Raw genomic sequence first — 27,798 nt, 5'->3', positions numbered from 1 at the left:
CATATTTAAATTCACGTTTAATCTATATATTTAGTCAGAGATGTCTGTCACATACTGAGATATCTCAATAAATTAATTTGTGCTATTATTTATTTGTTTTATGATCCCCAATTTTAAATTGCCTTTCAGAAGGAAAAAAAGTTATGAGTTACCCAAATCTCAGGGGCAGGATAGAAACTGCAACATAGGAGGCCAATCTAACTACAGATTGTTTTCTGGCTTAAATATGCAAGTGGGGAAGATCTGCAACATGAAGAAATAAAGAATATGATCCTTAAAACTTTCTTTTCATGAGCTGATGTTTATTGTTCAGTTCAGGTCTCATCACAATGATAAAACACTTGGGGAAAAAGATGCACACCAATAATCCAGCACTGGAGGAGATCATGGAGAAGATCTCCACAGCCAGCATGTATTTTCCCCTTGTGCTTAGATAGGTTGGAATAAAGCACAGCCAAACACTGCAGAAGACCAACATGCTGAAGGTGATGAATTTGGCTTCATTGAAGCTGTCAGGTAACTTCCTAGCTAGAAAAGCAGCAGAGAAGCTAATCAGAGCAAGAAAACCCATAAAGCCCAAAACACAGTAGAACATGACCGAGTCTTCATTGCACTCCATGATCACTTCTTCAGACATTGACTTCGTATAAAAATCTGGATATGGTGGAGATGTTATCAACCATGCAGCACAAAAACATATTTGAACAAGGGAGCAGGAGAGAAGAATGAAACTGATCATTCTTCCCCCAACCCATTTCCTCAAATTGGAACCAGGTTTGGTGGCCATGAATGCTAGAACCACAACAAAAGTTTTGGCCAGGACACAAGAAACTGCCACAGAAAAGATCAGTCCAAAAGCTGGTTGTCGAAGGAGACACACAATCTTATCAGGTCTCCCAACAAATAGAAACACACAAAGGAAAGAGAAGAGAGAAACTAAAAGAGTGTAGGTGAGATTTCTGTTGTTGGCTTTGACAATGGCAGTGTCTTTATGTTTCATGAAGATTATTATTACGAAAATTGTCAACAAAGAAAAGCAAAGAGAAAGAACAGTCAGACTGATTCCTAAGGGTTCTTCATAGGACAAAAAAGTGATCCGCTTTGGAATGCACATATTTTTGTCAGGATTTGGATATTGATCTTCTGGACATGGAGAGCAGTCATCCTTGTCTGAAAAAGAACAGAGTGGAACTGATATAGTTGATTCTATATAGTGTTGTATCCTTGTTGCTTAGTCCCATTAAATTTGGAAATTTCCTACCCTTCTCCTTTGATATTTTCCCCTCTGGACACAGACGGCAATCATAGCAGCAAAATGACTCTCCTTCTTTCTTGACCTTGCTGTATCCTGTCTCACAAGGATCATTACACAAAGATAGAGGTAATGCCTATCAATGAATGAAGAAGAATATTTTAAGATACAGAGAGGAAAGGAAGTGCTTGGAGAAATACTGTTACTGTGGAATCAACAGAACAAAAATGGATTAATAAGCAGAAGTAGTGCATTGACATCATTTCAATATGGAATTGGCTTGAAATTGTCTTTACAAGTTGACAAATAATTCATTAAATATCTATCTTTATTGGCGTGTATGGCCCTTCATAACTATCATCCCTATTATCCAAAGACAATTTCTGTGCTGGTTAATTTTGAAATCTCCAGACTGATGAAATCTGGTACACTGGCGGAATATTTTGAGATACAGAGGGGAGAAGAAGTACTTAATAAGCAGAAGTAATGTGATGACATCATTTTGAGATGCACTGTAATTGATCTCAAATAATAATTCATTAAATATCCATCTTTATTGGCGTCTATGGCCTTTCATAACTATCATCCCTATTATCCAAAGACAATTTCTGTGCTGGTTAGTTAACAATGGTTTTCTCAGCCTCTGAATTTTGAAATCTCCAGACTGATGAAATCTAGTATACTGGCTTGCAGCTTTTACGTCAAAAATCATGAAAAACATTGTCCATAATTAACAGAGGTGCAACATAAATATTCTATACCAATTGCAGATTTATTTTCTTTTCTTCCTGAGGACATTTGCAGTTAGTCTATTCAGAGATGATGCTTTGGGACTTTCATCATTTTGACATGGACTCAGTCTGAAATAATAATTCATTAAATATCTATCATTATTGGCATCTATGGCCTTTCATAACTATCAACCTCACTCTCCAAAGACAATTTCTGCTCTGGTTAGTTAAAGAAGTCAGCAGACTGGTGTAATATAGTACACTGGACTTTAGCTCTTACTTCTAAACCATGAAAACATGGTCCATAACTAACAGGGCCAAAATAAAGGGTACAATATTTTATGCCAACTATTAGAAAAGTAAACATTCTTACAGATAATGTTTTCCTTCTCCAGGACATTTCTAGTTAGTACAAACATTATTCAGAGATGATAATTTTCATTAGTAATCATATTTTTATAGTATATAAATGAAGACAGACAAATCTAGATTGAAACAGCTAACCTGATTAAAGCCTACTGGCCACATGATGGAATCTACAGAAATATTGAAGAACTCATCCGCTGGAGCTGTGGGATCTACCATTCCAACTTTGACCCTAAGAAAAGACTGGTTTGGAAATGTGATCCAGTTGATAATATCATATCCACCAATGAATTCTCCATTTTTATCAAAGGAGATCTTTTCACCAACACTGTTGTTGAATCTGATGCTTTTCAGAAAGGAATGAACCTGAAATACAGCAACACAGAAAAAGAGAACAGGATAAAGGGACGGAAATTAATTCATATGTTCAAAACATATATATGGATGCCTCTTTAAAGAAATATATATATATATATATATATATATATATATATATATATATATATATATATATATATATATATATATATATATATATATATATGTTTTCTCAGGTTTTCGCGGGTGTTTGTATGTAGGTCTTTGGTTATTCGGGTCTTCTCCCACGTAAAATTGGAAGTGTCTTGGCGACGTGCTTCCTGGAAGCACGAAGCCGAGAACACCAGCCTGAAGATGACGAATGAGACTTCGTCGAAACGTTGCCAAGACACTTCCAATTTTACGTGGGAGAAGACCCGAATAACCAAAGACCTACATATATATATATATATATATATATATATAAACTTTTTTTGGGGGGGTTGTAGGCCAATACCAATCAAATAACATAACATTTATTCCAAAATAGCAGTAGAGGTAAAATATCAGATTACTGAAATAAAATTAGCACAGAATCTCAATATATATGTCACAAGTAAATGCCTTATTCTCCATTATGTAAATAGTACATGGACAGTGTGTGTCAGGGGTTAACTTATTCTTCACTTCTTAATGTATTCATACTTTACCACTCCCATACTTAGCTCCACCCATTGTATATATAAGGAGCTGCATACCTCCATTCTGTGCTTCTATCTGTGAATATTCAGTGAATATAGAATGCCTTATGTAAATAAACAGAGATATATTTGAATATCTGATTCTCGAATTATTTATTGAGTCTGATCCTGAAAATATTGTAACAATCTGGTAGCAGAGGATGGTTTAATAGACTCAATAAAAACTTAAACATGTCTAAAAGAGATAGGCCCAACACCAGGGCATACAGCAAAGAAATGGAAGCGGATCAAGAAATAATAGATGAGTCCACGAATGCAATTTCGAGAGAATCTGAAGAATACACCACAGAAGACGAAGAAATAATAAATGAAGATGATGACCAAGAAGAAAACGAAATAGAAAACAACGAACTCAGGTCAGAGATACTAAAACTTTTAAAAAGCCAAAAGAGCGATGAAAGTCTTGTCGCGAACCTCCAAGATATACTAAAAAACAACGGAGCAGCGAGAGAGAAGCACATCGCTACTAAAAAATCAAAAGACTCAAAAATAGTAAGTGATATGCCTACAGATAAAAATGCAGCGAAGAAGAAAACCAACGATCCCGCGCAAAATTTCAAATGGCAGCCATCTTGGTTCCAACAGACCCCTAAGATGAGCGAAGCAGAGCCAATCAGAATGCAGGATTCAAAATGTCTGGCGCGAAAAGCCTTACTCGATACAAAAAATGAAAGAGAAAAAATATATACCTCAGAAGAATCAGAAACAGAGAACGAAGAAGATTCAGTAGACATGCAAGTAAAGTCAGCAATGAAAACGCTTTTTGCTGCATTTGGACCAAAACTGAAGATTGCTAAAAAATCAACAAAAAAGCAAGCAAGCGAACCAACGCATCAAAATCCACCCGCTTCTATCCAGACGGCGAGAGAATCGACACCTGAACCCAGAGAGCCCTGCAGATACCACCCCACGCTGCAGACTAATCCAAGGACCAGCGCCTTCAGCAAAAGAAAACGAGCGCCCGCTATCACCAGGACTCCCAAGATCGAGCTGGAGACTGATTCATCGGAAGGAGAACAAAGCGAGGGAGCTGCAGCAGCGAGAACCTCTCTCGATGACTCCAAGAACGAAATGAACAACGCGCATGCGCAGGACTACGCAGACAACCCAGGAAGACATGGAATGCGGAGAGAATCATGCAGACTTGTAGCGAGCATCCCCACGCCGTTTTGCAACTTTAAACATCTACAAGACCACGGACTACCCCCGGTTGTAAGTAATGGACCCAACAACGTTGGGAATTTACCCAGTGACTTCCCAAAGCTGAGAATAGATGGCATTAATTTGCAAGAATGGTATCAGCAGCTCCAGGTTGTCTTTATGAAAGAAAACTTACTGTTTTTTATTACTAACCCCCCAAAAAGACCTTGGACTCTAAAGTTAGATTGCCTACACCACAGAGCATTTTTCTTATTAATTTCTAGTGTGTCTCCTGCCATGTATCACAGTATTAAGCAAAATCTGACTGTCTCAGAAATTATTCAATGCATGTTTAATTTGTTTCACAGTGAAAGCGTAGCCACTACCACAAGAATGTCTAAAGATTTCTTCTCTTCTAGGATAAAGCCAGGGGTTACCATAAGTGAACATTTAATATCTTTAAACAAGATTAGAGCAGAGCTGCACTTAAGGGGGGAGGTGATTTCAGATCAAACGATGAAAAGTGTTATCATCAATTCACTTGACCCATCATGGGATAATTATATTTCACACTTAGACACAATCAATCTAGGATACTTATCCATAGAAAGTCTATCCAATAAGTTAATAGCTGAAGACAATTCAAGGAGAAGTCGTTATAACAACCACATAGAGCACAAACAATATAAAAAGGTAGCATTTCAAGAAAGATATCATGAAACACTTAGATGCCACAATTGTGGGTCCAAAGAGCATAATAGGAGGGATTGTCCTAAAATTCTAAGAGAAAGACATAGATCAGAATATAGAAATAGGTACAACAACAGACAGTCTTCCATTGATAGACATAGGTATAGAAGTCCACCCAACTATAGAGAACATAGAGGGGGCAGAGATAATTCAAAGGATAGAAAATTTGGTTCACTGAATGGGCTAAATAAACATGACAACATTAACATACAACAACCAGAGAACAATAATTGGCTTATTGATTCTGGAGCAACTAATCACACTACAAATAATAAAAACATATTATCTTCATTTATAGAAGATAAATTTGTAATCAAAGTAGCTAATCAAGAAAAGGTTCAAGTGATAGGTAGAGGGAATGTAACCTTACCTGGCCTAGGAAAAATAGAGGGGGTATTACTAATACCTGAAATTCCCCATAACATACTTAGTGCCATAAAACTAAGCAGAGACTCTGACATTAACATTGTGTTCTCGAAAGGAAAAGCAACATTAGAGAGAAACAAAATAAATATAGGTACAGTAATAATCAAAGGAGGTCTACCTTACTTAATGACAAAGGAGGAATGGTTACACAACATTGATTCAAGTATAGAAAATGACAATGAGATAGATAATGGAGACAATAGTAACAGTGACAATGAGGAACGTGAAGTAACCCATAATCACAAAGATACACACAATATAAAAAAACCTAAGATAGGTAAACCAATTCATGATGAGTGTGCTCATGTCTTGCATAGGAAATTAGGACATGCCAGTTTTCCTGTAGTGCAAAAGATGACTGAACATGCAGAAGGTGTTAAAATAAAAAATTGTGAAAACTATTTGGAATGCTCAGTATGTAAATCTACAAAACTCAAAACTAATCCCAGACCTAGAAAATCAACGAGATCAACCAACAAAATTTTTGATTTGGTACATATGGATCTAGTTGGTCCTCTAACACCATCAATTACTTATAAAAAACACTATTTTCTGACCATTGTGGATGATTATAGTCGTTATGGATTTGTTTACACATTAAAACATAAAGATGAAACTTTTCAGAAATTTAAAGAATTTTACAAACGCATAGAGACACAACACAACATTAAAATAAAACAAATCATGACAGATAGGGGATGTGAATTCATGTCTAAAGAATTCTCCCAATGGCTAAAAGATAAAGGAATGTTACATTACACATCTAGCCCTTTTTCTGCATTCCAGAACGGAGTGGTAGAGAGAAAGAACTCAACATTACAAACCATGATTAGATGCACATTAGAAGATGCTGGCTTAAGTAAACAATTCTGGTCAGAAGCCCTACAATATTCTAATTACACACAAAATAGAACTTGGTCCAGCATTGTAAATAAGACACCATATGAAGTAATGTATAATAGGAAACCAAAATTAGCACACATGCACATATTTGGAGTCACTGCAGACGTACACATACCTAAACAACTAAGGCGCAAAGGTGAGAATGTATCCAGAAGACTTAGATTTATGGGATACAAGACAGGTACAAAAGGGTACAGATTTATCGATAATAACAATAAATTTATAGTTTCCAGAACAGCTGTGTTCCATGAACAGGCCAACTGGTCTAAAATACATCTTAATGAAATATTCTCAAACACCAACCCAGACACCAAACTCCAAGAAAAAAGGATTAGAGAAGAACACAGTAACAACATACATAAAAATAAAATCAAAACATGGACAAACAGTCAACATAAAATAAAGACAGATTCATTAACTAAAAAAGAAGCAAGGTATTTACATGACAATGATAGTAAACGAGAAAAAGCAATCAGAAGTAGCAGAAATCAAATGCCAAACAAATATAAAGATTATGTAATGTATATGGATGAAGAATCATCAATACCTAACACATATGAGGAAGTGTTAAAACTTCCTCCTGAAGAAAAGAAAAAATGGGAAGCAGCCATGACTAAAGAGATGGATAGTTTACGAGGGCTAAATGTGTTCACACCTACAGTTGCACCAAAGGACAAAACCATCATTGGCACTAGATGGATATATAAAATTAAAAATTTAGAGGGAGGCAATACCCTATACAAAGCTAGATTAGTTGCACAAGGTTATGCACAGAAATATCCCGAGGATTATACAGACACATACTCCCCCACAGTGAGAACAGAGAGTGTCAAAACAGCTCTGGTTATAGCATCAGCACTCAACCTCGATGTGTTTCAATACGACATACAGACTGCGTATCTACACGCAAAATTAGATAAGGAAATATATGTAAGAGCACCTCACAGTCAATACACAAACACAAATGAGACTTGGTTATTAAATAAAAGTTTATACGGGTTAAAACAATCTGGTAAACAATGGTATGATTGTTTGGTAAAAGTTCTTAAAACCATGAACTTCAATGCCACTACTGCTGACAATTGCTTCTTTGTTAAAAAAGAGAATGATTCCCTAGAATTTGTATTAATCTATGTGGATGACATTTTGTACATAGGTAAACATAAAGAAAGGAAAGAGGCGTTTGTAGCAAAACTGAATGAACATTTTTCATTGAAATCTTTGGGTAAGGTAAATAAATACCTTGGTGTTCAAATAAGCAAAACCAGAAGGGGATTCAAACTTTCTCAAAGAGACAAAATCATAGAGCTCTTGAATAAATGTAATTTAAGTAACGCTAAGCCCTGTGACACTCCCATGCAAACTGATTTTTTGAAGAATACAGAAGAATCATCTCCTGAATTTAAAGATAATACATTTTACAGGTCAGTCATAGGTTCACTTCTTTATATCTCTAATTGGACTAGACCTGATATTGCTTTACCTCTCAACTTATTGTCCAGACATGTCAGCAAACCATCACTATACCATTGGGAAGCTGTCAAAAGAATATTAAGATATTTAAAGAATAGTTTAGATTTCTGTTTATTATTAGAACCTAATAATGTCAAGGAGCCCATCCTCACATGTTACGCCGATGCGGATTGGGCTGGAGATACCTCATGTAGAAAAAGCACATCTGGTTATATATTTTTTCTTAACGGTTGTCCAGTTTACTGGTATACTGGCAAACAAGATTTAGTAGCCACCTCGACAACAGAGGCAGAATATGTTTGTCTATCTAAAGCAGCAAATAATCTTGTATGGTTCAATGATTTACTTTCAGACATTTGGAAAAAACCCATTTTGCCTTTTATTATGTATGAAGATAACAAAGCTGCTATCGAAATATCTAGATCAGATGCCATTGGACAAAGGTCCAGACATATAGATATAAAATTTAAACATGTGAGACAGTTATCTCAGGATGGATTTATCAAAGCAGTTCATTGCGAAACATCAGAGCAAATAGCTGACATATTAACAAAGCCTTTGCCGTCTAAGCAACATAAATACTTGACTTCTAAGTTACATGTCTTATATTGTTCTGAATCTGAATGTAATTGTTATAATATATCGAATCGGCATTTAGAGGGGGATTTGTCACAAGTAAATGCCTTATTCTCCATTATGTAAATAGTACATGGACAGTGTGTGTCAGGGGTTAACTTATTCTTCACTTCTTAATGTATTCATACTTTACCACTCCCATACTTAGCTCCACCCATTGTATATATAAGGAGCTGCATACCTCCATTCTGTGCTTCTATCTGTGAATATTCAGTGAATATAGAATGCCTTATGTAAATAAACAGAGATATATTTGAATATCTGATTCTCGAATTATTTATTGAGTCTGATCCTGAAAATATCGTAACAATATATAAAAAAGGGGGGAACCAACACTTTGTAGATTAATTGTTAAAACTACTAGGTGAATTCTGACAAATATATAAGAAATACAATGATGCATAAGGCTATAAAGTTTAATCCTATTCTTACTTCTAAAGAGTCATGTACTTGCCCTAGCCATGATAAAGTTTGATTTGAATTATTGCAGTTACAATCCAACAGACTAGAAGCAAGATAAGTAATAAGATAAAAGAAAATGTAGCTGAAAAGTTATATGTGTATGTATGTATGTATGTAAGTATGTATATGTGTGTGTATTTATGCAAGTATATATGTATGTGTTGTGGTCCGCCAGCAGTCTGCAGAGCTGGCGGCAGAGTTGGACAGTGAGGAGGCTGGGGAGGAACATGGGCCAGTCCTGGAGTCTGGGGAAGGCTTGGACGAGAGCTCTGTGTCAGAGGCAGAGATGGAGCCACGGCCATCTGGGAGTTATGTGCGGACTCCAGAACCTCCAGAGTCAGACATCAGAGAGGCAGAGGAATGGGGGGAGTCTGTTCCTAGTGTGTGCATGCGCAGAGCTGCCAGAAGGCAAGAACAGTTAAAACAAAAGGGACGACTCGGGAGTAAGGCTTGGAGATGATTGGCCCCTCTCATAAGACCTAAAGGAAGAGCAAAGGCATGTGGGCCTTTGCAGGAAGCAACATTGTGGATGGTGTCAGTTTATACTTTGAAGCTCTGTTTTTGACTCTGTGTTTCTATGTGGCCTTGCCAAGATAATTGCCAATTAGATCTTTGGCAGCGTGTCAAAGAAGATAAAGGTAGGTGTTTACTAGCCTTATCCAAAGGACTATGGCAGACAGCTGTTGGACTATTTATAAACTCTTGGTGATTCAGCACGTGCTGTGAATGAAAGGAATTCACAGCAGTTAAAATTAAAAAAAGGTTTTTGGGACTAATAGTGTGCTTTTTACTATATCAGGAAGCCTAGGTCAGAACAGTATGTATACACACTACACATACGCACACATACGTACAGTAAGACATACTTTTTCAGTAAGGGTATTTTTTAATCTTGTTCTTAAAAATGTCTTCCATTTTTAAATATGTAATCTTATATTGAAAAGAGAGAGAGAAATGATCATGCAGGAAATTGAGTTATGTTGATCTAGATGGGCTCAGTATCATTTCACTTAAAGGAGTCATATGCATTCAATCATGAGAAACACAGTTACAATGTCTGATATCCCAATTTCTGGCCAGCTAACCAAGAGACTAAGGAAATCAACCTCCCTCCATCTCTAGAGGAATGGTCTTGAAGGACTGGATAGAGCGAGCCACTATCAAGGCAACAGTCAAATAAGATCTGGAGTCTGGACTAACAAATATAAGAGAAAACATTTCAGTCACACCCACATCAAACAAAAAGAATATGAGGGAGGGCTAAGCACACTCAGACTTGTAGGATTCTTGTTAAGTTGGGTGAATGAGGACGCAGCAAGCCAGAGTAGTTAGTGACAACAGCTCTTTATTATATGGTGAGACTCCAGCAACTGACCCAGGGAGCCAGCTCCCTTTATATACCTTGCAGCTGTGGTGGTCAGCCAATCAGCTGAGGGTCAGTTAATTCGAACTTCCCGCCAAACAAACCTATTTACATAACACTCCTCCCCTCCCAGAAGTCACTTGGGGTGTTATTTACATACAAAGTCTCTCAGGTGACTAGGGCGTGTTCGAGTCCTAGTTGACCTGCGCAGTTCAGTCGGAGGGGCGGCGTCGAGCAGGTTGGAGGGACTTTCTGTTTCTCCCTGCTCCGCTAATGAGGCCTCCGGGACCTCCTCGTGGGCGGCGACTTCTCCGGCTGTTTGGACTACCTCGATGGGGCGGCGCTGGATACCAGATTCCACAGCTAAGTCCTCCGCTCCACTCGGGCTTGTAGTTTGTGTTTCTGGTTGGTAGTTGTAGTCCGAGATGGGGTCGTCTAATTTGTCGTCGGTGTCTGTGGTGATTCGTTTTCTTAATTGGTCAATATGTCTGCACCAAACTCTCCCGTCCCCCATGTCTACCCTGTATGATTTGGGCCCCGTGATTTCTGTGATTGTCCCGGCCTCCCAGAGCGGGCCCTGTCCATACTTCCTAGCGTGTACCGGTGTTCCTATGGTGAACTCTCTAAGCTTTCTCTCCCCCCCCCTTGAAGACCTCTGGGGAGTAATTGGGGTTGAGCCTATCTAGTATTCCTCGGAGTTTCCGCCCCATTAATAGTTCTGCCGGACTTCGGCCTGTGGCTGTACAGGGTGTGGAGTGCTGAGCTATTAGAAACTTGTCTATCCTTTCCTGCCAGTCTCCGGGACTTAAACGTGAAAGGGCTTCCTTTGCTGACCTCACAAATCTCTCAGCCTGTCCGTTACTAGCCGGATGAAACGGAGCCGAAAGGACATGTCTGATCCCAAGCCCCGCTAAGTAACCCTCGAACTGTGTTGTGGTGAATTGTGGCCCGTTATCTGACACTAGGATGTCCGGTAACCCATGGGTGGCGAATAACTGTCTTAGCTCCCTGATGGTTGCGTCGGTGGTAGTGGCCTTCATTAGCTTGATCTCCAACCATTTGGAGAATGCGTCTACTATGACCATGAAGGTCTGTCCGTGAAATGGGCCTGCAAAGTCAATGTGTATCCTGGACCAGGGTCCCTGGGGCTTTTCCCACTCCCTCACGGGTGCTGTTGGTGGATCTGATCTGGACTCTTGGCAGGGTTGGCATCTCCCCACCCACTCGGTAATGTCTGTATCCATGCTGGGCCACCAGACGTAGCTCCTGGCTAGCCCCTTCATTCTTACAATTCCCGGGTGCCCCTCATGCAACAATGTTAAGACTTTTTCCCATAAACGTAAAGGAATAACAACCCGATCGCCCCATAGCAAACAACCCCCTTGCATTGTCAATTCGTCCCGTTTTCCCGCGAACGGTTTAAATTCCCCGCTCCCAATCTTTTCCGGCCACCCCCTCATGACCCAACTTGCGACTGTCCAGATCACGTGGTCTTTGGTTGAGGCTCTTGCAACCTCGGCTGATGTTATGGGCCCAGAGTCCAAGACGTCTATCAGCAAGATGGGGATGCCGGGTGTGGGGTCTTCTAGGCTGTCGGGTAGTGGGCATCGGCTGAGTGCGTCTGTGTTGCCCATGTCCGCCCCTGGCCGATGTACCAGGCGATAGGCGTACGCTGCGAGGAAAATGGGACCCCACACTTGTAGTTAGGGATGAATTTTCCCTGAGTGAAAGGCAGCAACATTGAAGCAAAGTAAGTCCAGCCTGGACTAAAATGGCTGTTAAAAATGTGGAAGCCTAGCGTGACATTGGGTAGGATTTGGGGATTTTCATTTATCTGTTTTATAGTAAACGCTAAGGCCAGGATATGCTGGTAATTCTGAAAAAATATTCTGCAAAACCAAATAATCAAAATTAAAAATGCATTACAAGGTGTTTGTTTCTTATTATGGCACTTGCCATCCTTCACTACAATACATTTTGTGGAATGTGTTTCAGTACAATATTTTTATTATTCATCTAAGATCTTGGAAAATGCAAAGCAAAATACTGGCACATATATAACCTCTCAAGAACTGGTGTTATTTTTATCACAAAACAAACACTGCCTTGAAATTGGAAGCATTCTTTCTTAATAATGAGAGAATGTAGTAATAATGATTACTATTAACATGAATGCTAACATCTTCCATGAGTACCTTCTTTTTGTGTTCACATGTCTCTGCCTGCAAGAAGATCTTTGAAGTAGATCAAACTGACCTGTCTTCTTGAGATGTTTTTCAAAGAGAAATACAGAGTATAACATACTATCAAATCATCTCAAAAATCTTTGGGGCTTCCATCTATGAGATGGAATATCATGGGAACAATAAATAACATGCTTCTGCTTTGTTCCTCCATTTTCCATGGAGACCCATAGGATTTGGAAGAGACAAGCAAAATGATGCCATTGTGATAGTGACACTGTCACCTAAGCAAACATCTTCAAAAGATCTGAGGGCCTCCTGAGGCAAGAAGGAATGAGCCACAAGACAAAAATATTATCTTGAGATCTGTAAACCAAAATAGAGATATAATGTAGGCATATTTATAGGCATTGATTATAGGTACTGTAGATCTGTCCTGTCCTGTCCTATCCTATCCTATCCTATCCTATCCTATCCTATCCTATCCTATCCTATCCTATTCTAGAATCTTCCAGTCCAATCCCCTGCTTGAGCAGGAGATCCTATACCATTTCAGATAAATGATTGTCCAGTTTCTTTTTGAAAACCTCTAGTAATAGAGCATCCACAACTTCTGAAGGCAATCTATTCCATTCATTGATTGCTCTCTCTGTTAGAAAATTTCTCCATAGTTCTAGGTTTTCTCTCCTTGTTTAGTTTCAATCCATTGTTTCTTATCTTGCGATTTGGTGCTTTGAAAATAGGTTGACCCCCTCATCATTGTAGGAGCCTCTTAAATATTGGAACACTGGTATCATATCTCTACTAGTCCTTCTTTTCATTAGATTAGACATACAATTCCTGAGTGCCACTAAAGAAGACTCATCACAGTCTTCCCTAGTAGGACACTTAAAAAAAGGAAGTGCTGGCAAAACAATACAGGTTAGTGGGAGACATTGTAGTCTCTACCTATTTAAATCTCATTTCTATCAGTGAAACACAACAAAGAGTACTTCCAAAGACACTACAAATGTGATCCAGTGCTCACCCAGAGACCAGAATGATTTCATCAAGTGGCATATAGAATTATAGCCTGCCTTTCAGACAAGTGCTGCAACAACTCTATGTACTCAATGGCCCAGCGTGTCATCCTGGGCAATAGTGCTGCCGGTGTTGGTCGATCTCCTGCGAGGAGACCCAAGAGCGGTCGATGGTCGGTGATTAGTTCAAAATCCCTCCCGAACAAGTACTCGTGGAATTTCTTTACTCCCGAAACGGCGGCGAGGGCCTCCTTGTCGAGCTGGCTATAATTTCGCTCGGCGCTTGATAGAGTTCGGGAGTAGTATGCGATGGGTGCTTCTAGGCCATTCGGGAGTCTATGGCTCAGGACAGCTCCCACCCCAAACGGGGACGCGTCACATGCTAAAACCAGGGGAAGCGTTGCGTTGTACTGTATTAGAAAGCTTTCAGCTGATAACAGTTTTTTAACGCCGGCGAATGCCCTGTCTTCCGCCTTCCCCCATTTCCAAGTGGCTTTCTTGGTTAACAGTCTATGTAGGGGTTCTGCCACTGTTGCCTTGTCTTTTAGGAAAATGGCGTAAAAGTTTAATAGTCCCAGGAAGGCCTGTAACTCTGCCTTGTCTTTGGGGGTGGGTGCTTCTCTGATTGCCCTGATCTTGCTCTCTGTTGGGTGTATGCCGGTGCCATCTACCCTGTATCCTAGGAATTCGACTGAAGGGACTGCGATCATGCATTTATTTCGTTTCACTCTGAGTCCTGCGTCCCTGAATTTCCTTAGGACTTCCCTCAGCCTTTCTCTTAGTTGTTGCTCATTGTCGGCAGTAATGAGCACGTCATCAAAATAGGGCACCACCCCGGGGATACCCTGTAGTAGCCGCTCCATGGTACTTTGGAAAAGTCCGGGGGCTACGCTTACTCCGAATTGCAAGCGGGTGCACTTGAAGGCCCCTCTGTGGGTTATGATAGTCTGTGCCTCTGCGGTAGCGCCATCTACTGGCAGCTGCTGGTATGCCTGCACAAGATCGAGTTTTGCGAAGATCTTGCCAGGGCCCAGGGAATGCAACAAATGGTGGACGATGGGCACTGGATAGGCGCTCTGCTGCAGGGCCTTATTAATTGTGCATTTATAATCAGCGCATATGCGCACTGATCCGTCCGGCTTTACCGGTGTCACAATTGGGGTCTCCACATACTTGCCAAGCCTTTCGTCGAACACGTCCTGGAACTCTTGCATCAGGTCCTCCTTCAGGGTGCTTCGAACGTTCCTTACTCCGGTGAACCCCATGCCTAGGGCTCTAAACCAGTCCATGCCCAGGAGGCTTGGGAGGTTGTCGCTGACGATGGTGAGGGGCAGTTTCTCGGTAAACTCCCCGTACTTTACTTGGAACTCGCCTCTTCCTTCGACGGGTATGCGGTTCCCCTGGTAGTCCTTCAATCTGCGTTGCTGTGGCTGGAGCTGTCGCTTGCGTGCGCTGGGGATGACTTTCTTTAGGTTCTCCCAAGACATGATGGATATCGGTGATCCCGTGTCGATCTCCATCTGGCACTCCCGTCCCTCGATCTCGACCGTGGTGTAGGTCTTTTCTCCGGGCGAGGTGCAGGTCTGTGCGATGCGTATGGTGTAGGCCCCAGCGTCTTCAAATTTCGCGCCCTTCCGGTTTCCGCCATCTCTGTTGGGCCTTCGGTGTGGCGCCGGCTCTGATTGGAAGGGTTGGCCATGTGGTTTGTAGCTCTGGTGTGTCTTGGATCTGCAGACCCGAGCGATGTGGCCCCTCTTCTCACAGGAACGGCAAACGGCGTCCCTGAATTTACAGTTTTGTTGTGAGTGGGACCCTCCGCAGCTGGCGCATCCGTCTCTGGGCTCCCTGTGGGCTGTGCGGGACTGCTCGGTGCGGTAGACCTCTTCTTCAGACTCCCCCTCGCTCGCGGTGCTCATGGCCTCTCGGTGCACTGGCGCTGTCTTTTGCGTTGTTCTGGTTAGGTGGGAGCTCTTTAGTCTCTCTGCAGCCTTTACTGATGACTCTTGAGCCCTGGCCTCGTCTAGCGCGATGAGTAGGGTCAGGTTTGACCTCGCAAGCATCCTTCTCTGGAGCCGGCTATCTCTCACTCCGCAAATTAGTTGCTCTAGGAGCATCTCATCCAGGTCTCGGTACTCACATTGGGTTGCGGCCTTACGCAGGGCGGCGACGTATTCACTGATCGATTCGCCCTCCTGCTGGAGCCGTTGCCGGAAATCATAGCGCTGGACATACTTCGATGGCATTGGTGCATAGTGGTCTTTTAGCAGGGTCTGTAGCGTCGACCAGGAAATGTTGTGGACCGAATTCGGCTCCGACAATGCTTCGGCTGTGTCGAAGACCCTAGGCCCGCAGTGGCTCAGGAACAGGGCTTTCTTTCGAACGTCCGGTAGCCCTTGCATGTCGTTTGCCACCATGAAGCACTCGAACCGAGACATGTAGGATCCCCACTTCTCTTCCTTGGGGTCGAAAGGCGCTGGCGGGGTATAGGCAGACATCGTTTCGGGATTCTCCTGTGCTCCGCTCGCTCGCCTGGCTGGATTCGGATGCGGTCTCCGGTCCCCTTCTCCGAACGTGGCTTCAGCTCTTTTTCCTCGAGTGTGGCTTCAGCTCTCCTCTGCTTCTGGCCTCAAAATCCCACCTTCGTCGCCAATGTTAAGTTGGGTGAATGAGGACGCAGCAAGCCAGAGTAGTTAGTGACAACAGCTCTTTATTATATGGTGAGACTCCAGCAACTGATCCAGGGAGCCAGCTCCCTTTATATACCTTGCAGCTGTGGTGGTCAGCCAATCAGCTGATGGTCAGTTAATTCGAACTTCCCGCCAAACAAACCTATTTACATAACAATTCTGGTACTATAAAATTAGTCCTGATCTAAATGTTATTGATTTCTTAGGCAACATTTGGGGTCTGTATAAATGAGGCAGCAGAACAACACCTAAATACAAGTGATGTTTGTGTAATGACTGTGTTGCAATATTTTCAGGATCAGACTCAATAAATCATTTAAGAATTAAGAGTTCAAATATATCTCTCTTTATTTACACAAGGCATTCTATATTCACTAAATATTCACAGATAGAAGCAAGGAATGGGTGCGTGCAGCTCCTTATATATACAATGGGTGGAGCTAGGTATGGGAGTGGTGAAGTATGAATACATTAAGAAGTGAAGAATAAATTAACCCCTGATATCCCGTTCATATACTATTTACATATTAGAGAATAAGGCATTTACATGTGACAAATCCCCCTCTAAATGCCGATTCGATATGCTACACCAATTACATTCAGATTCAGAACAATACAAAACATATAACTTGGAAGTCAAGTATTTATGTTGCTTAGATGGCAAAGGTTTTGTTAATATGTCAGCTAATTGTTCTGATGTCTCACAATGCACCGCTTTAATAAATCCATCCTGAGATAACTGTCTCACATGTTTAAATTTTATGTCTATATGTCTGGACCTCTGTCCAATGGCGTCAGATCTAGATATTTCGATAGCCGCTTTATTATCTTCATGCATGACAAAAGGTAAGGCAGGTTTTTTCCAAATATCAGAAATTAAATCATTAAACCATACAAGGTTATTTGCTGCTTTAGATAGACAAACATATTCTGCTTCTGTCGTTGAAGTGGCCACTAAATCTTGTTTGCCAGTGTACCAGTAAACAGGACAACCGTTAAGGAGGAATAAATAACCAGATGTACTTTTTCTGCATAAAGTGTCTCCAGCCCAATCTGCATCTGCGTAACATGTGAGGTTTGGCTCCTTGACATTATTAGGCTCTAATATCAAACAAAAATCTAAGGTATTCTTTAAATATCTTAATATCCTTTTAACAGCTTCCCAATGGTACATTGTTGGTTTGCTAACATGTCTGGACAATAAATTGAGGGGTAAAGCGATATCAGGTCTGGTCCAATTGGAAATGTAAAGAAGGGAACCTATGATTGATCTATAGAATGTGTTATCTTTGAACTCAGGGGATGATTCATCTGCATTTCTTAGGAAGTCAGTCTGCATAGGAGTGTCACAGGGTTTGGCATCGCTTAGATTACATTTGTTCAAGAGTTCTATGATCTTATCTCTCTGAGAAAGCTTGAATCCTCTTCTAGTTTTACTAATTTGAACACCAAGATACTTATTTACTTTGCCTAAAGATTTCAATGAGAAATGTTCATTTAGCTTTGTTACAAATGTTTCTCTTCTTTCTTTATGTTTACCTATGTACAAAATGTCATCCACATAGATCAATACAAATTCTATATAATCATCACCCTTTTTAACAAAGAAACAGTTATCAGCAGTAGTAGCATTGAAATCCATGGTTTTAAGTACTTTTACTAAACAATCATACCATCGTTTACCAGATTGTTTTAACCCGTATAAACTTTTGTTTAATAACCAAGTCTCATTCTTGTTTGTGTATTGACTGTGAGGTGCTCTTACATATATTTCCTTATCTAATTTTGCGTGTAAATACGCAGTCTGTATGTCATATTGGAATACATCGAGATTGAGTGCTGATGCTACAACTAGAGCTGTTTTGACACTCTCAGTTCTTACTGTGGGGGAGTATGTGTCAGTATAGTCCTCGGGATATTTCTGTGCATAACCTTGTGCAACTAATCTAGCCTTGTATAGAGTATTGCCTCCCTCTAAATTTTTAATTTTATATATCCACCTAGTGCCAATAACGGTTTTGTCCTTTGGTGCAATTGCAGGTGTAAATACATCTAATCCTTGTAAACTTTCCATCTCTTTTGTCATTGCTAATTCCCATTTTTCTTTTTCTTTAGGAGGAAGTTTTAACACTTCCTCATACGTATTAGGTGTCGTTTATTCTCCATCCATATGCATTATATAATCCTTGTACTTATTTGGCATTTGGTTTCTGGTGTTTCTAATTGTTTTTTCAGGTTTACTATTATTATCATGCAAATATCTTGCTTCCTTTTTTGTTAATGTATCTGTCTTTATTTTGTGTTGACTGTTTGTCCATGTTTTGGTTTTGTTTCTATGTTTGTTGTCATTTTGCTTTTCTATAGTCCTTTTCTCTTGGGATTTTGTATCTGTGTTGTTGCTTGGGAATATTTCATTAAGATGTATTTTAGACCAGTTGGCCTGTTCATGGAACACAGCTGTTCTGGAAACTATAAATTTGTTATTATTATCAATGAATCTGTATCCTTTTGTACCTGTCTCATATCCCATAAATCTAAGTCTTCTAGACACATTTTCTCCCTTTCTTCTTAATTGTTTAGGTATGTGTACGTCTGCAGTGACTCCAAATATGTGCATGTGTGCTAATTTTGGTTTCCTATTATACATCACTTCATATGGTGTCTTATTTACAATGCTGGACCAAGTTCTATTTTGTGTGTAATTGGAATATTGTAGGGCTTCTGACCAGAATTGTTTGCTTAAGCCAGCATCTTCCAATGTGCATCTAATCATGGTTTGTAATGTTGAGTTCTTCCTCTCTACAATTCCGTTCTGGAATGCAGAAAATGGGCTAGATGTGTAATGTAACATTCCTTTGTCCTTCAGCCATTGGGAGAATTCCTTAGACATGAATTCACATCCCCTATCTGTCATGATTTGTTTTATTTTGATATTGTGTTGTGTTTCTACGCGTTTGTAAAATTCTTTAAATTTCTGAAAAGTTTCATCTTTGTGTTTTAATGTGTAAACAAATCCATAGTGACTATAATCGTCCACAATGGTTAGGAAGTAACGTTTTTTATAAGTGATTGATGGAGTTAGTGGACCAACCAGGTCCATGTGTACTAAATCAAAAATTTTGTTGGTTGACCTTGTTGATTTTCTAGGCCTGGGACTAGTTTTTAGTTTTGTAGACTTACATACTGAGCATTCCAAATAGTTTTCACAATTTTTTATTTTAACACCTTCTGCGTGTTCAGTCATTTTTTGTACTACAGGAAAACTGGCATGTCCTAACTTCCTATGTAAAACATGAGCACACTCATCATGAATTGGCTTACCTATTTTTGGTTTTTTTTCATTATGTGCATCCTTGTGATTATGAGCTACTTTACATTCATCATTGTCACTGTTACTAATGTTTCCATTATCTAGTTCAATACAATCTTCCATATTTGAATCAATGTTGTGTAACCATTTCTCCTTTGTTATTAAATAAGGTAGGCCTCCTTTAATCATTACTGTACCTATATCTATTTTATTTTTCTCCAAGGTCGCTTTTCCTTTTGAAAACACAATATTAATATCAGAATCTCTGCTTAGTTTTATGGCACTTAGTATGTTATGAGGTATTTCAGGTATTAGTAATACCCCCTCTATTTTTCCTAGGCCAGGTAAGGTTACATTCCCTCTACCTATTACTTGGACCTTTTCTTGGTTAGCTACCTTTATTACAAATTTATCTTCTATAAATGAAGATAATATACTTTTATTATTAGTGGTGTGATTAGTTGCTCCAGAATCAATAAGCCAATTATTGTTCTCAGTTTGCTGTATGTTAGTGTTGTCTTGTTTGTTTAGTCCATTCAGTGAACCAGATTTTCTATCCTTTGAATTATCTCTGCCCCCTCTATGCTCTTTGTAATTTGGTGGGCTTCTATATCTATGTCTATCAATGGAAGACTGTCTATAGTTGTATTTATTTCTGTGTTCTGACCTATGTCTTTCTTTTGAAATTTTGGGGCAATCTCTCCTATTGTGTTCCCTGGATCCACAGTTGTGGCATCTAAATGTTTCATTATATCTTTCTTGAAAAGCCACTTTTCTATATGGTTTGTGTTCTATGTGGTTGTTAGAGCGACTCCTCCTTGAATTGTCTTCAGCTATTAACTTATTGGATAGACTTTCTATGGATAAGTATCCTAGATTGATTGTGTCTAAATGTGACATATAATTATCCCATGATGGGTCAAGTGAGTTGATGATAACACTTTTCATCGTTTGGTCTGAAATCACCTCCCCCCTTAAATGCAGTTCAGCTCTTATTTTGTTTAAAGATATTAAATGTTCACTTATGGAAACCCCTGGTTTTATCCTAGAAGAAAAGAAATCTTTAGACATTCTCGTGGTAGTAGCTACACTATCACTGTGAAATAAATTGAACATGCATTGAATAATTTCTGAGACAGTCAGATTTTGCTTAATGCTGTGATACATTGCAGGAGATACACTAGAAATTAATAAGAAAAATGCTCTATGGTGTAAGCAGTCTAACTTTAGAGTCCAAGGTCTTTTTGGGGGATTAGTGATAAAAAACAGTAAGTTTTCTTTCATAAAGACAACCTGGAGCTGCTGATACCATTCTTGTAAATTAATGCCATCTATTCTCAGCTTTGGGAAGTCACTGGGCAAGTTTCCGACATTATTGGGTCCATTACTTACAACCGGGGGTAGTCCGTGGTCTCGTAAATGCTGGAAATTACAAAACGGCGTGGGAATGCTCGCAACGAGCCTGCACGATCCTTTCAGCAACTCATGTCTTCCTGGGCTGTCTGCGTAGTCTTGCGCATGCGCGTTGCTCATTTCGTTCCTGGAGTCGTCGTGAGAGGTTCTCGTCGTTGCGGCTCGCTCGTTCTGCTCCTCCTCAGATGAATCGGTCTCCGGCTCGATCTTGGGAGTCCTGACGATGGCGGTTGTTCTTTTTCTTCTCTTGAGAGCGTTGGTGCTTGCATCGGTCTGCGGTGTGGGGCGGTATCTGCAGGGCTCTCTGGGTTCAGGCGTCGGTGCTCTCGTCGTCAGGATGGGAGCGGGTAGATTTTGAGGCGTTGGCTTGCTCGCTTGCTTTCTAGTTGATTTTTTGGTAATCTTTAGTTTCGGTCCAAATGCAGCAAAAAGCGTTTTCATTGCTGACTTTATTTGTGTATCTGTTGAATCACCTTCACTTTCCGATTCTGATCCTTCTGAGGTGTTTGACTTTTCTTTTTCATTTTCATTATCTAGTAATGTCTTTCGCGCCAGAAATTTTGAATCAAGTTTTCTGATTGGCTCTGCTTCGCTCACCCTGGAGGTCTGTTGAAACCAAGATGGCTGCCATTCGAAATTTTGCGCGGGATCACCGTTTTTCTTCTTCACAGCGTTTTTTTCTGTAATCGTATCACTCACTATTTTTGAATCTTTTGGCTTTTCAGTAGCGATGTGCTTCTCTCTCGCTGCTCCGCTGTTTTTCAGCATATCTTGGAGGTTCGCGATGAGGCTTTCATCGTTCTTCTGGCTTTTTAACAGTTTTAATATCTCTGACCTGAGTTCGTTGTTTTCTATTTTGTTTTCCTCTCGGTCATCATTTTCATTTATTATTTCTTCGTCTTCAGTGGTGTATTCTTCAGATTCTCTCGAAATCGCATTTGTGGACTCATCGATTATTTCTTGATCCGTTTCCATTTCTTTGCTGTATGCCCTGGTGTTGGGTCTATCTCTCTTAGACATATTTGAGTTTTTATTGAGTCAATTCAACCATCCTCTGCTACCAGCTTGTTGCAATATTTTCAGGATCAGACTCAATAAAACATTTAAGAATTAAGAGTTCAAATATATCTCTCTTTATTTACACAAGGCATTCTATATTCACTGAATATTCACAGATAGAAGCAAGGAATGGGTGCGTGCAGCTCCTTATATATACAATGGGTGGAGCTAGGTATGGGAGTGGTGAAGTATGAATACATTAAGAAGTGAAGAATAAATTAACCCCTGATATCCCGTTCATATACTATTTACATATTAGAGAATAAGGCATTTACATGTGACAGACTGCTTGTTCAGCAACCCTTTGAAATTGAAATGTTGCAGAATGAGTGACACGTATGACTTTCTTGAAATTCTCACTATCACAGCACCCTAGTGGTCATAACGCGCGGGTGGTAATGGGAGCGACATGGCGTTCCCATGTAACACCTCTCCTGCGCGAGCTGCACTGGCTCCTGGTGGTCTTCCGGGTGCGCTTCAAGGTTTTGGTTACCACCTTTAAAGCGCTCCATGGCTTAGGACCCGGGTACTTGCGGGACCGCCTACTACCACCAATAGCCTCCCACCGGCCGGTACGCTCCCATAGAGAGGGGCTCCTCCGGGTGCCGTCAGCCAAACAATGCCGACTGGCGGCCCCCAGGGGGAGAGCCTTCTCTGTGGGGGCACCTACTATCTGGAACGAGCTCCCCCCAGAGATACGGAGGATCCCGGATCTGCGCACCTTCCGCCGCGCCTTAAAGACCTTACTATTTCACCAGGCCGGCCTGGCCTAATTTTCCCCCTCTTTTATAAAAGATTTTTAAAATTTTAAATATCTTTTAGTATTTATATATTCAATTTTAAATTGGTTTTAAAAGTTTGGGGTTTTAAATTTGTCGGGGCCAAAATTATTTAATTTGATTTTATTCTATTTTTTAAATTTTGTATTGTATGTGTTTTTATTGTCTGGCTGTGCACCGCCCTGAGTCCTTCGGGAGTAGGGCGGTATAGAAATCTAATAAATAAATAAATAAATAAATAAATAAATATGATCACAATCCTGGATCTTGGCAACTGGCCTGCATTTGTGACTATTGCGTCCTCCTAGGTTTAAATGGTTGTAATTTGCAATCTTCCTTGCTGGCTTTTCACAAGTGAAGTCAATGGGAAAACTAGAAGGAAGTTGGAAGTTGTTCTGTTTGGAATTTTATCGCCAAAATTTCAACATTGGTTTTATCAGAGCATAATACATTTTCCCACATTACTTTTGTCAGACCTAATGTAAGTTTATTGCAAATTGTAGCCAGGCTTGGATGTTTTTTCTTTCTAAGAAAAACCTTCCATCTTGCCACCCTAACCCACAACCCAGACATATGAAGAATATAGGAGATTGTTGTCACATATAGGACGCAATCAGTATTTGCCAGAAATTCCTGCAGTTCCTATAATGCTGTTATAAGCCTCTTGGCATCCTCTTGGACCTATTTTCTAATGGTTTTCATTAATTTTGGAGGGACATCTAATTCTTGGTAATGCAACTGTTGTACCATATTTTCTCCACTTGTTGATGACTGCCTTCACTGTGTTCTATGATATATCCAGTATGTCAGAAATTATTTTGTAATCCATTCTTCTGACTGATACCTTCCTACAATGAGATCTCTTTGATGTTTTTTTTACACTCTTTATAGACCAGTGATGGCTAACCTTTTTGCCATCGTGTGCCAGGAGGGGGGGGGGGCGGGGAAGGTTTGTGTGGATGCATGCCCACACCCATAATTCTATGCACCCCACCCTGCACATGTAAACCACCTCTCCCTCCCGCTCCTGGCACGGAATGGCCCAGTTTCTCACCTGGCTCGAGATCATCTCTATGCATCTGGGGAGGGCCTCTCTAGGAGTCTCTGGAGGCTGGGGACAGAAAAAAAATGTCACTTCCTGTCCAAACGGGAGTTGGGAAATGGGCCGTTTCAGGCACCGGAGGGCCTTCGAGGAGTGGGGAAAGCTGTTTTCGCCCTCCCCAGATGCATAGAGAGGATCTGGAGCCAAGTGAGAAAGAAAAACGGACCTTCCCCACCCCACCCCACCCCACCGCAGGCCCTCCAGAGGCAGGAAACAGCCTGTTTCCCTACTTCTGGTGGGCCCAGAAATCCCGAAAATCAGCTGGCCGGCACACACATGTGTGCCAGAACTGAGCTGGAATGCCCACTGATACGGCTACATGTGGCACCTGTGGCACGCATGCCATAGGTTCGCCATCACAGTTATAGACCATAGGTTTTCCTGTAAGAGGCAACTGAGTAAGTGTCAGAAAACTACTAGAACAGCTGCACTTTACACAAGCTATATTAGAGACATTTGAATTGATGCAGGTGTGTACTGACTACTAGTTTCCATCAGTTTGAATGTGATTAATTATGAATTAATTATCCCCACTTACAAGAAGATGTGTACACTTATACAACCAATGTATTTTATATGTTTATCGAATATGTTTATTGGTATTTTTCCCCATAAAGGTTTAAGTTATTTTCCAATTGAATTGTACAGCTTTCAGACTTAGTGTCAATACCTCTAAAGAATATTATTTGCTAAAGTTTACTGACAGATGTTGCAAGTACTGATATTGGGGTTTCTGCACTACTCTAATTACAAACTTACCTCCCACCACACTTGATTGCGAAGCTGTTTACTTCCTTCTTTCACTATTGTTTTTTTCCTGGATTTGGATAAATACAAAGATTGCAAAGCATGTGCCACAACATGGACTGCATTGTAAATATTGTAACTCTGTCCACTCATGCGTGTTTCAAACACAGATGTGGGAAGGGTCTCAAGCCTCTCCTGTCCAGTACATTTCTTCTCAAAGTTCTCCATTTTTGAGTTTGCAAAGAAACAATCAAATGCCTGTTGCCAAAAATCTTTCCGAAAATGATCGTGTTGGTTGTTGTTTGGACTTAAGTTCTGAAGAAATTCCTGGAATTTTGGGACTGTCTTTGTGTGAACTGCAAAGGATAAAGCACCATGTAGGAAATGAATATTCCAAGATTTATGAACAGACATTGAAGTGTAATCTGTCTGAGCAGTTATAAGCCAAATCTTATTCTTCCTTGGTATATCCTCCACTTCTGAAAACTGGAGGAAAGTTCTCAGAACTGATATGGACTGAATTTCACCGTATAAGATTATCACATTGGCTGTGCTGTTCATGAGAACATGGTATATATGTAATCCTTCATCTATGGTATCAGTAAAATCACTGTAAAAAGCTACATTTGGTAACTCTGCTATGAATTCTGTGCAGATGCCATGCTCAGAAAATGTGGGAATCATCTCCTGGACAAATTTCTCTCCTTTCTCATCTTTTACAACAAGAATTCCAATCCAGATCCATCTAAAAGACAACAGTAGCTGCAAGAGGCCCTTGCGTTGATGGGATTCATCTGGAAACATTTGTTGGAAGAAAATTGATTGAGTTTTTTTATCCATGACTGGAGCAGAGCCATAGGTCAACTACAGAAAAATAAACATATGCAATTCCAAAGGTCTATGTGAGCCTCTGAAAACATGAATATTCATTTCTTTGACTGCCCTTGAGTCTATGTAATGAAATACTAGTTGTTTTTATTTTGAAATATCAACCAAGGTGTCGCTCCTAAATATCACTAAATACGTTTTCCTGGAAGTAGTCTCATTTCAACCTTAATTCAATGTCTAGAATTGGGGAACAATTTGCTATGCCAAATATTCCCACTGTCTGTTCAGAATTACAATTATTCTTGTTGCTATAGTGATCCTACCAAGCAAAAAATAATAACTAGGAATCTGAAAGTTCTTTCTTTTTTAAAAAAATAGATAAAACGAAATTTATGGCAGAATAATGTATATCTTCAGTACATCTTACCTGAGGAACTTTGTAGATGCACAATACAGTTGCCATGTAAAGAGCGATGTCAGGTCCACCAATGACTGCAGCCAAAGTTTTTGGGACCCCACACTTGTAGTTAGGGATGAATTTTCCCTGAGTGAAAGGCAGCAACATTGAGGCAAAGTAAGTCCAGCCTGGACTAAAATGGCTGTTAAAAATGTGGAAGCCTAGCGTGACATTGGGTAGGATTTGGGGATTTTCATTTATCTGTTTTATAGTAAACGCTAAGGCCAGAATATGCTGGTAATTCTGAAAAAATATTCTGTAAAACCAAATAATCAAAATTAAAAATGTATTACAAAGTGTTTCTTCTTATTATGGCACTTGCCATCCTTCACTACAATACATTTTTTGGAATGTGTTTCAGTACAATATTTTTATTATTTTTTTATTATTCATCTAAGATAGTAGAGCCTTGATAGTACAGTGGTCTACGCACCCTGTTATTAACACAGCTGCCTGCAATTTCTGCTGGTTCGAATCTCTCCAAGGCTCAAGGTTGACTCAGCCTTCCATCCTTTCTAAGGTAGGTGAAATGAGGACCCAGTTTGTGGGGGCAATAAGCTGACTTTGTATAAATATACAAAAGAATGAAGGCTATTGCTTAGCGCATTGTAAGCCGCCCTGAGTCTCCGGAGAAGGGCGGCATATAAATCAAATTTAAAAAAAAAAAAAGAATAAAAGGCTGTTAAGCTGTGTTTCAGCACAAAAGTAATGCATTTTTATAATTTTAATATGAGCATATAAATATTTTAGCTGGTCAAGACATTGCTACATTTCACATTTAGACAAAATACCAATACCCTTACAGAATATATTTATTAGATTTTATGGACATAATTTGCAACTACAGATATTGTGAGATTTTGGTCTGCGCTTAAAATCATACCTGCCACCAGAACTTGTGATTGTGAAACTGTTGCCTTCCTTCTTTTCCTATTATTCTTCCCCTGGATTTGGATAAATACAATGACTGCAAAGCATGTGCCACAGCATAGACTGCATTATAAATATTGTAGCTTTGGCCTCTCATGTGTGTTTCGAACACAGATGTAGGAAGGGTCACAAGCTTCTCCTGTCCGGTACATTTTTTCTCAGATTTCTCCATTTTTGATTTTGAGAAGACACAATCAAATGCCTGTTCCCAAAAATCTTTTTGAAAATGATCTTGTTGATTTTTAGTTGGATTTAGGTTTTGAAGAAATCCCTGGAAGTCTTGGACTTCTTTTGTGTGAACTGCAAAGGATAAGGCCCCATGTAGGAAATGGATGTCCCAAGATTTATGAAATGAACTGGAAGTGCAATCTGTTTGAGCGGTTGTAACCCAGATTTTTGTCTTCTTTGGTATATCCACTACTTCTGATAATTGGAGGTATGTTCTCAGAAGTGATATAGATTCAATTTCACCATAGAAGACTATTACATTGGCTGTACTGTTCATACCCGGCAGGTATGACGGGCGCAGGGGACCATATCATGTGCCGGGGGTGCGCATACGCTGTTTACGAGCAATTGCGCACTCCAGTCCCCAATGCGCGCCTCGTGGCCTGGGTTGTGCAGAGTCTCAGGCCCAGGGTCCACGGCTGATGTTATGTAATGCCAGGTTGGTTGTCAATAAAGCCCCCCTCATCTGTGATCTTATATTGGAGGGGGGTACAGA

General features: G+C 40.1%; 1 protein-coding gene across 1 annotated transcript; it reads right to left on the bottom strand.

Annotated features, from left to right (window-relative positions):
* Nucleotides 1-274: 274 nt before the first annotated feature.
* On the bottom strand, nucleotides 275-26,150 carry LOC139317544 (vomeronasal type-2 receptor 116-like). Its single transcript, XM_070944620.1, has 5 exons — nucleotides 26,115-26,150; nucleotides 24,872-25,723; nucleotides 2,488-2,715; nucleotides 1,262-1,388; nucleotides 275-1,170 (listed from the first exon to the last, which is right to left on the bottom strand). The coding sequence occupies exons 1-5, from the start codon at nucleotides 26,148-26,150 to the stop codon at nucleotides 275-277; spliced, it is 2,139 nt and encodes a 712-aa protein (XP_070800721.1).
* Between the last annotated feature and the right edge of the window lie 1,648 nt (nucleotides 26,151-27,798).

This window comes from Pituophis catenifer, unplaced genomic scaffold (genome assembly GCF_029215685.1).
Source record: "Pituophis catenifer annectens isolate HBS135680 unplaced genomic scaffold, rPitCat1.0.hap2 SCAF_5, whole genome shotgun sequence".
NCBI classification, from domain to species: Eukaryota; Metazoa; Chordata; class Lepidosauria; order Squamata; family Colubridae; genus Pituophis; species Pituophis catenifer.
Note: the sequence above shows the minus strand (reverse complement) of the source record. Positions and strands in the feature narration are given on the sequence as shown.

Bases quoted from the DNA above. Each gene is read 5' to 3' on its own strand.
- LOC139317544 (XM_070944620.1), bottom strand. From the start codon at position 26,150: ATGGCAACTGTATTGTGCATCTACAAAGTTCCTCAG. The intron at 2,716-24,871 runs GTAAGTTTGTAA...GCTGTATTTCAG, and splicing joins GCAATCAAGTGTGGTGGGAG to GTTCATTCCTTTCTGAAAAG. The intron at 1,389-2,487 runs GTTAGCTGTTTC...ATTCATTGATAG, and splicing joins GGCCAGTAGGCTTTAATCAG to GCATTACCTCTATCTTTGTG.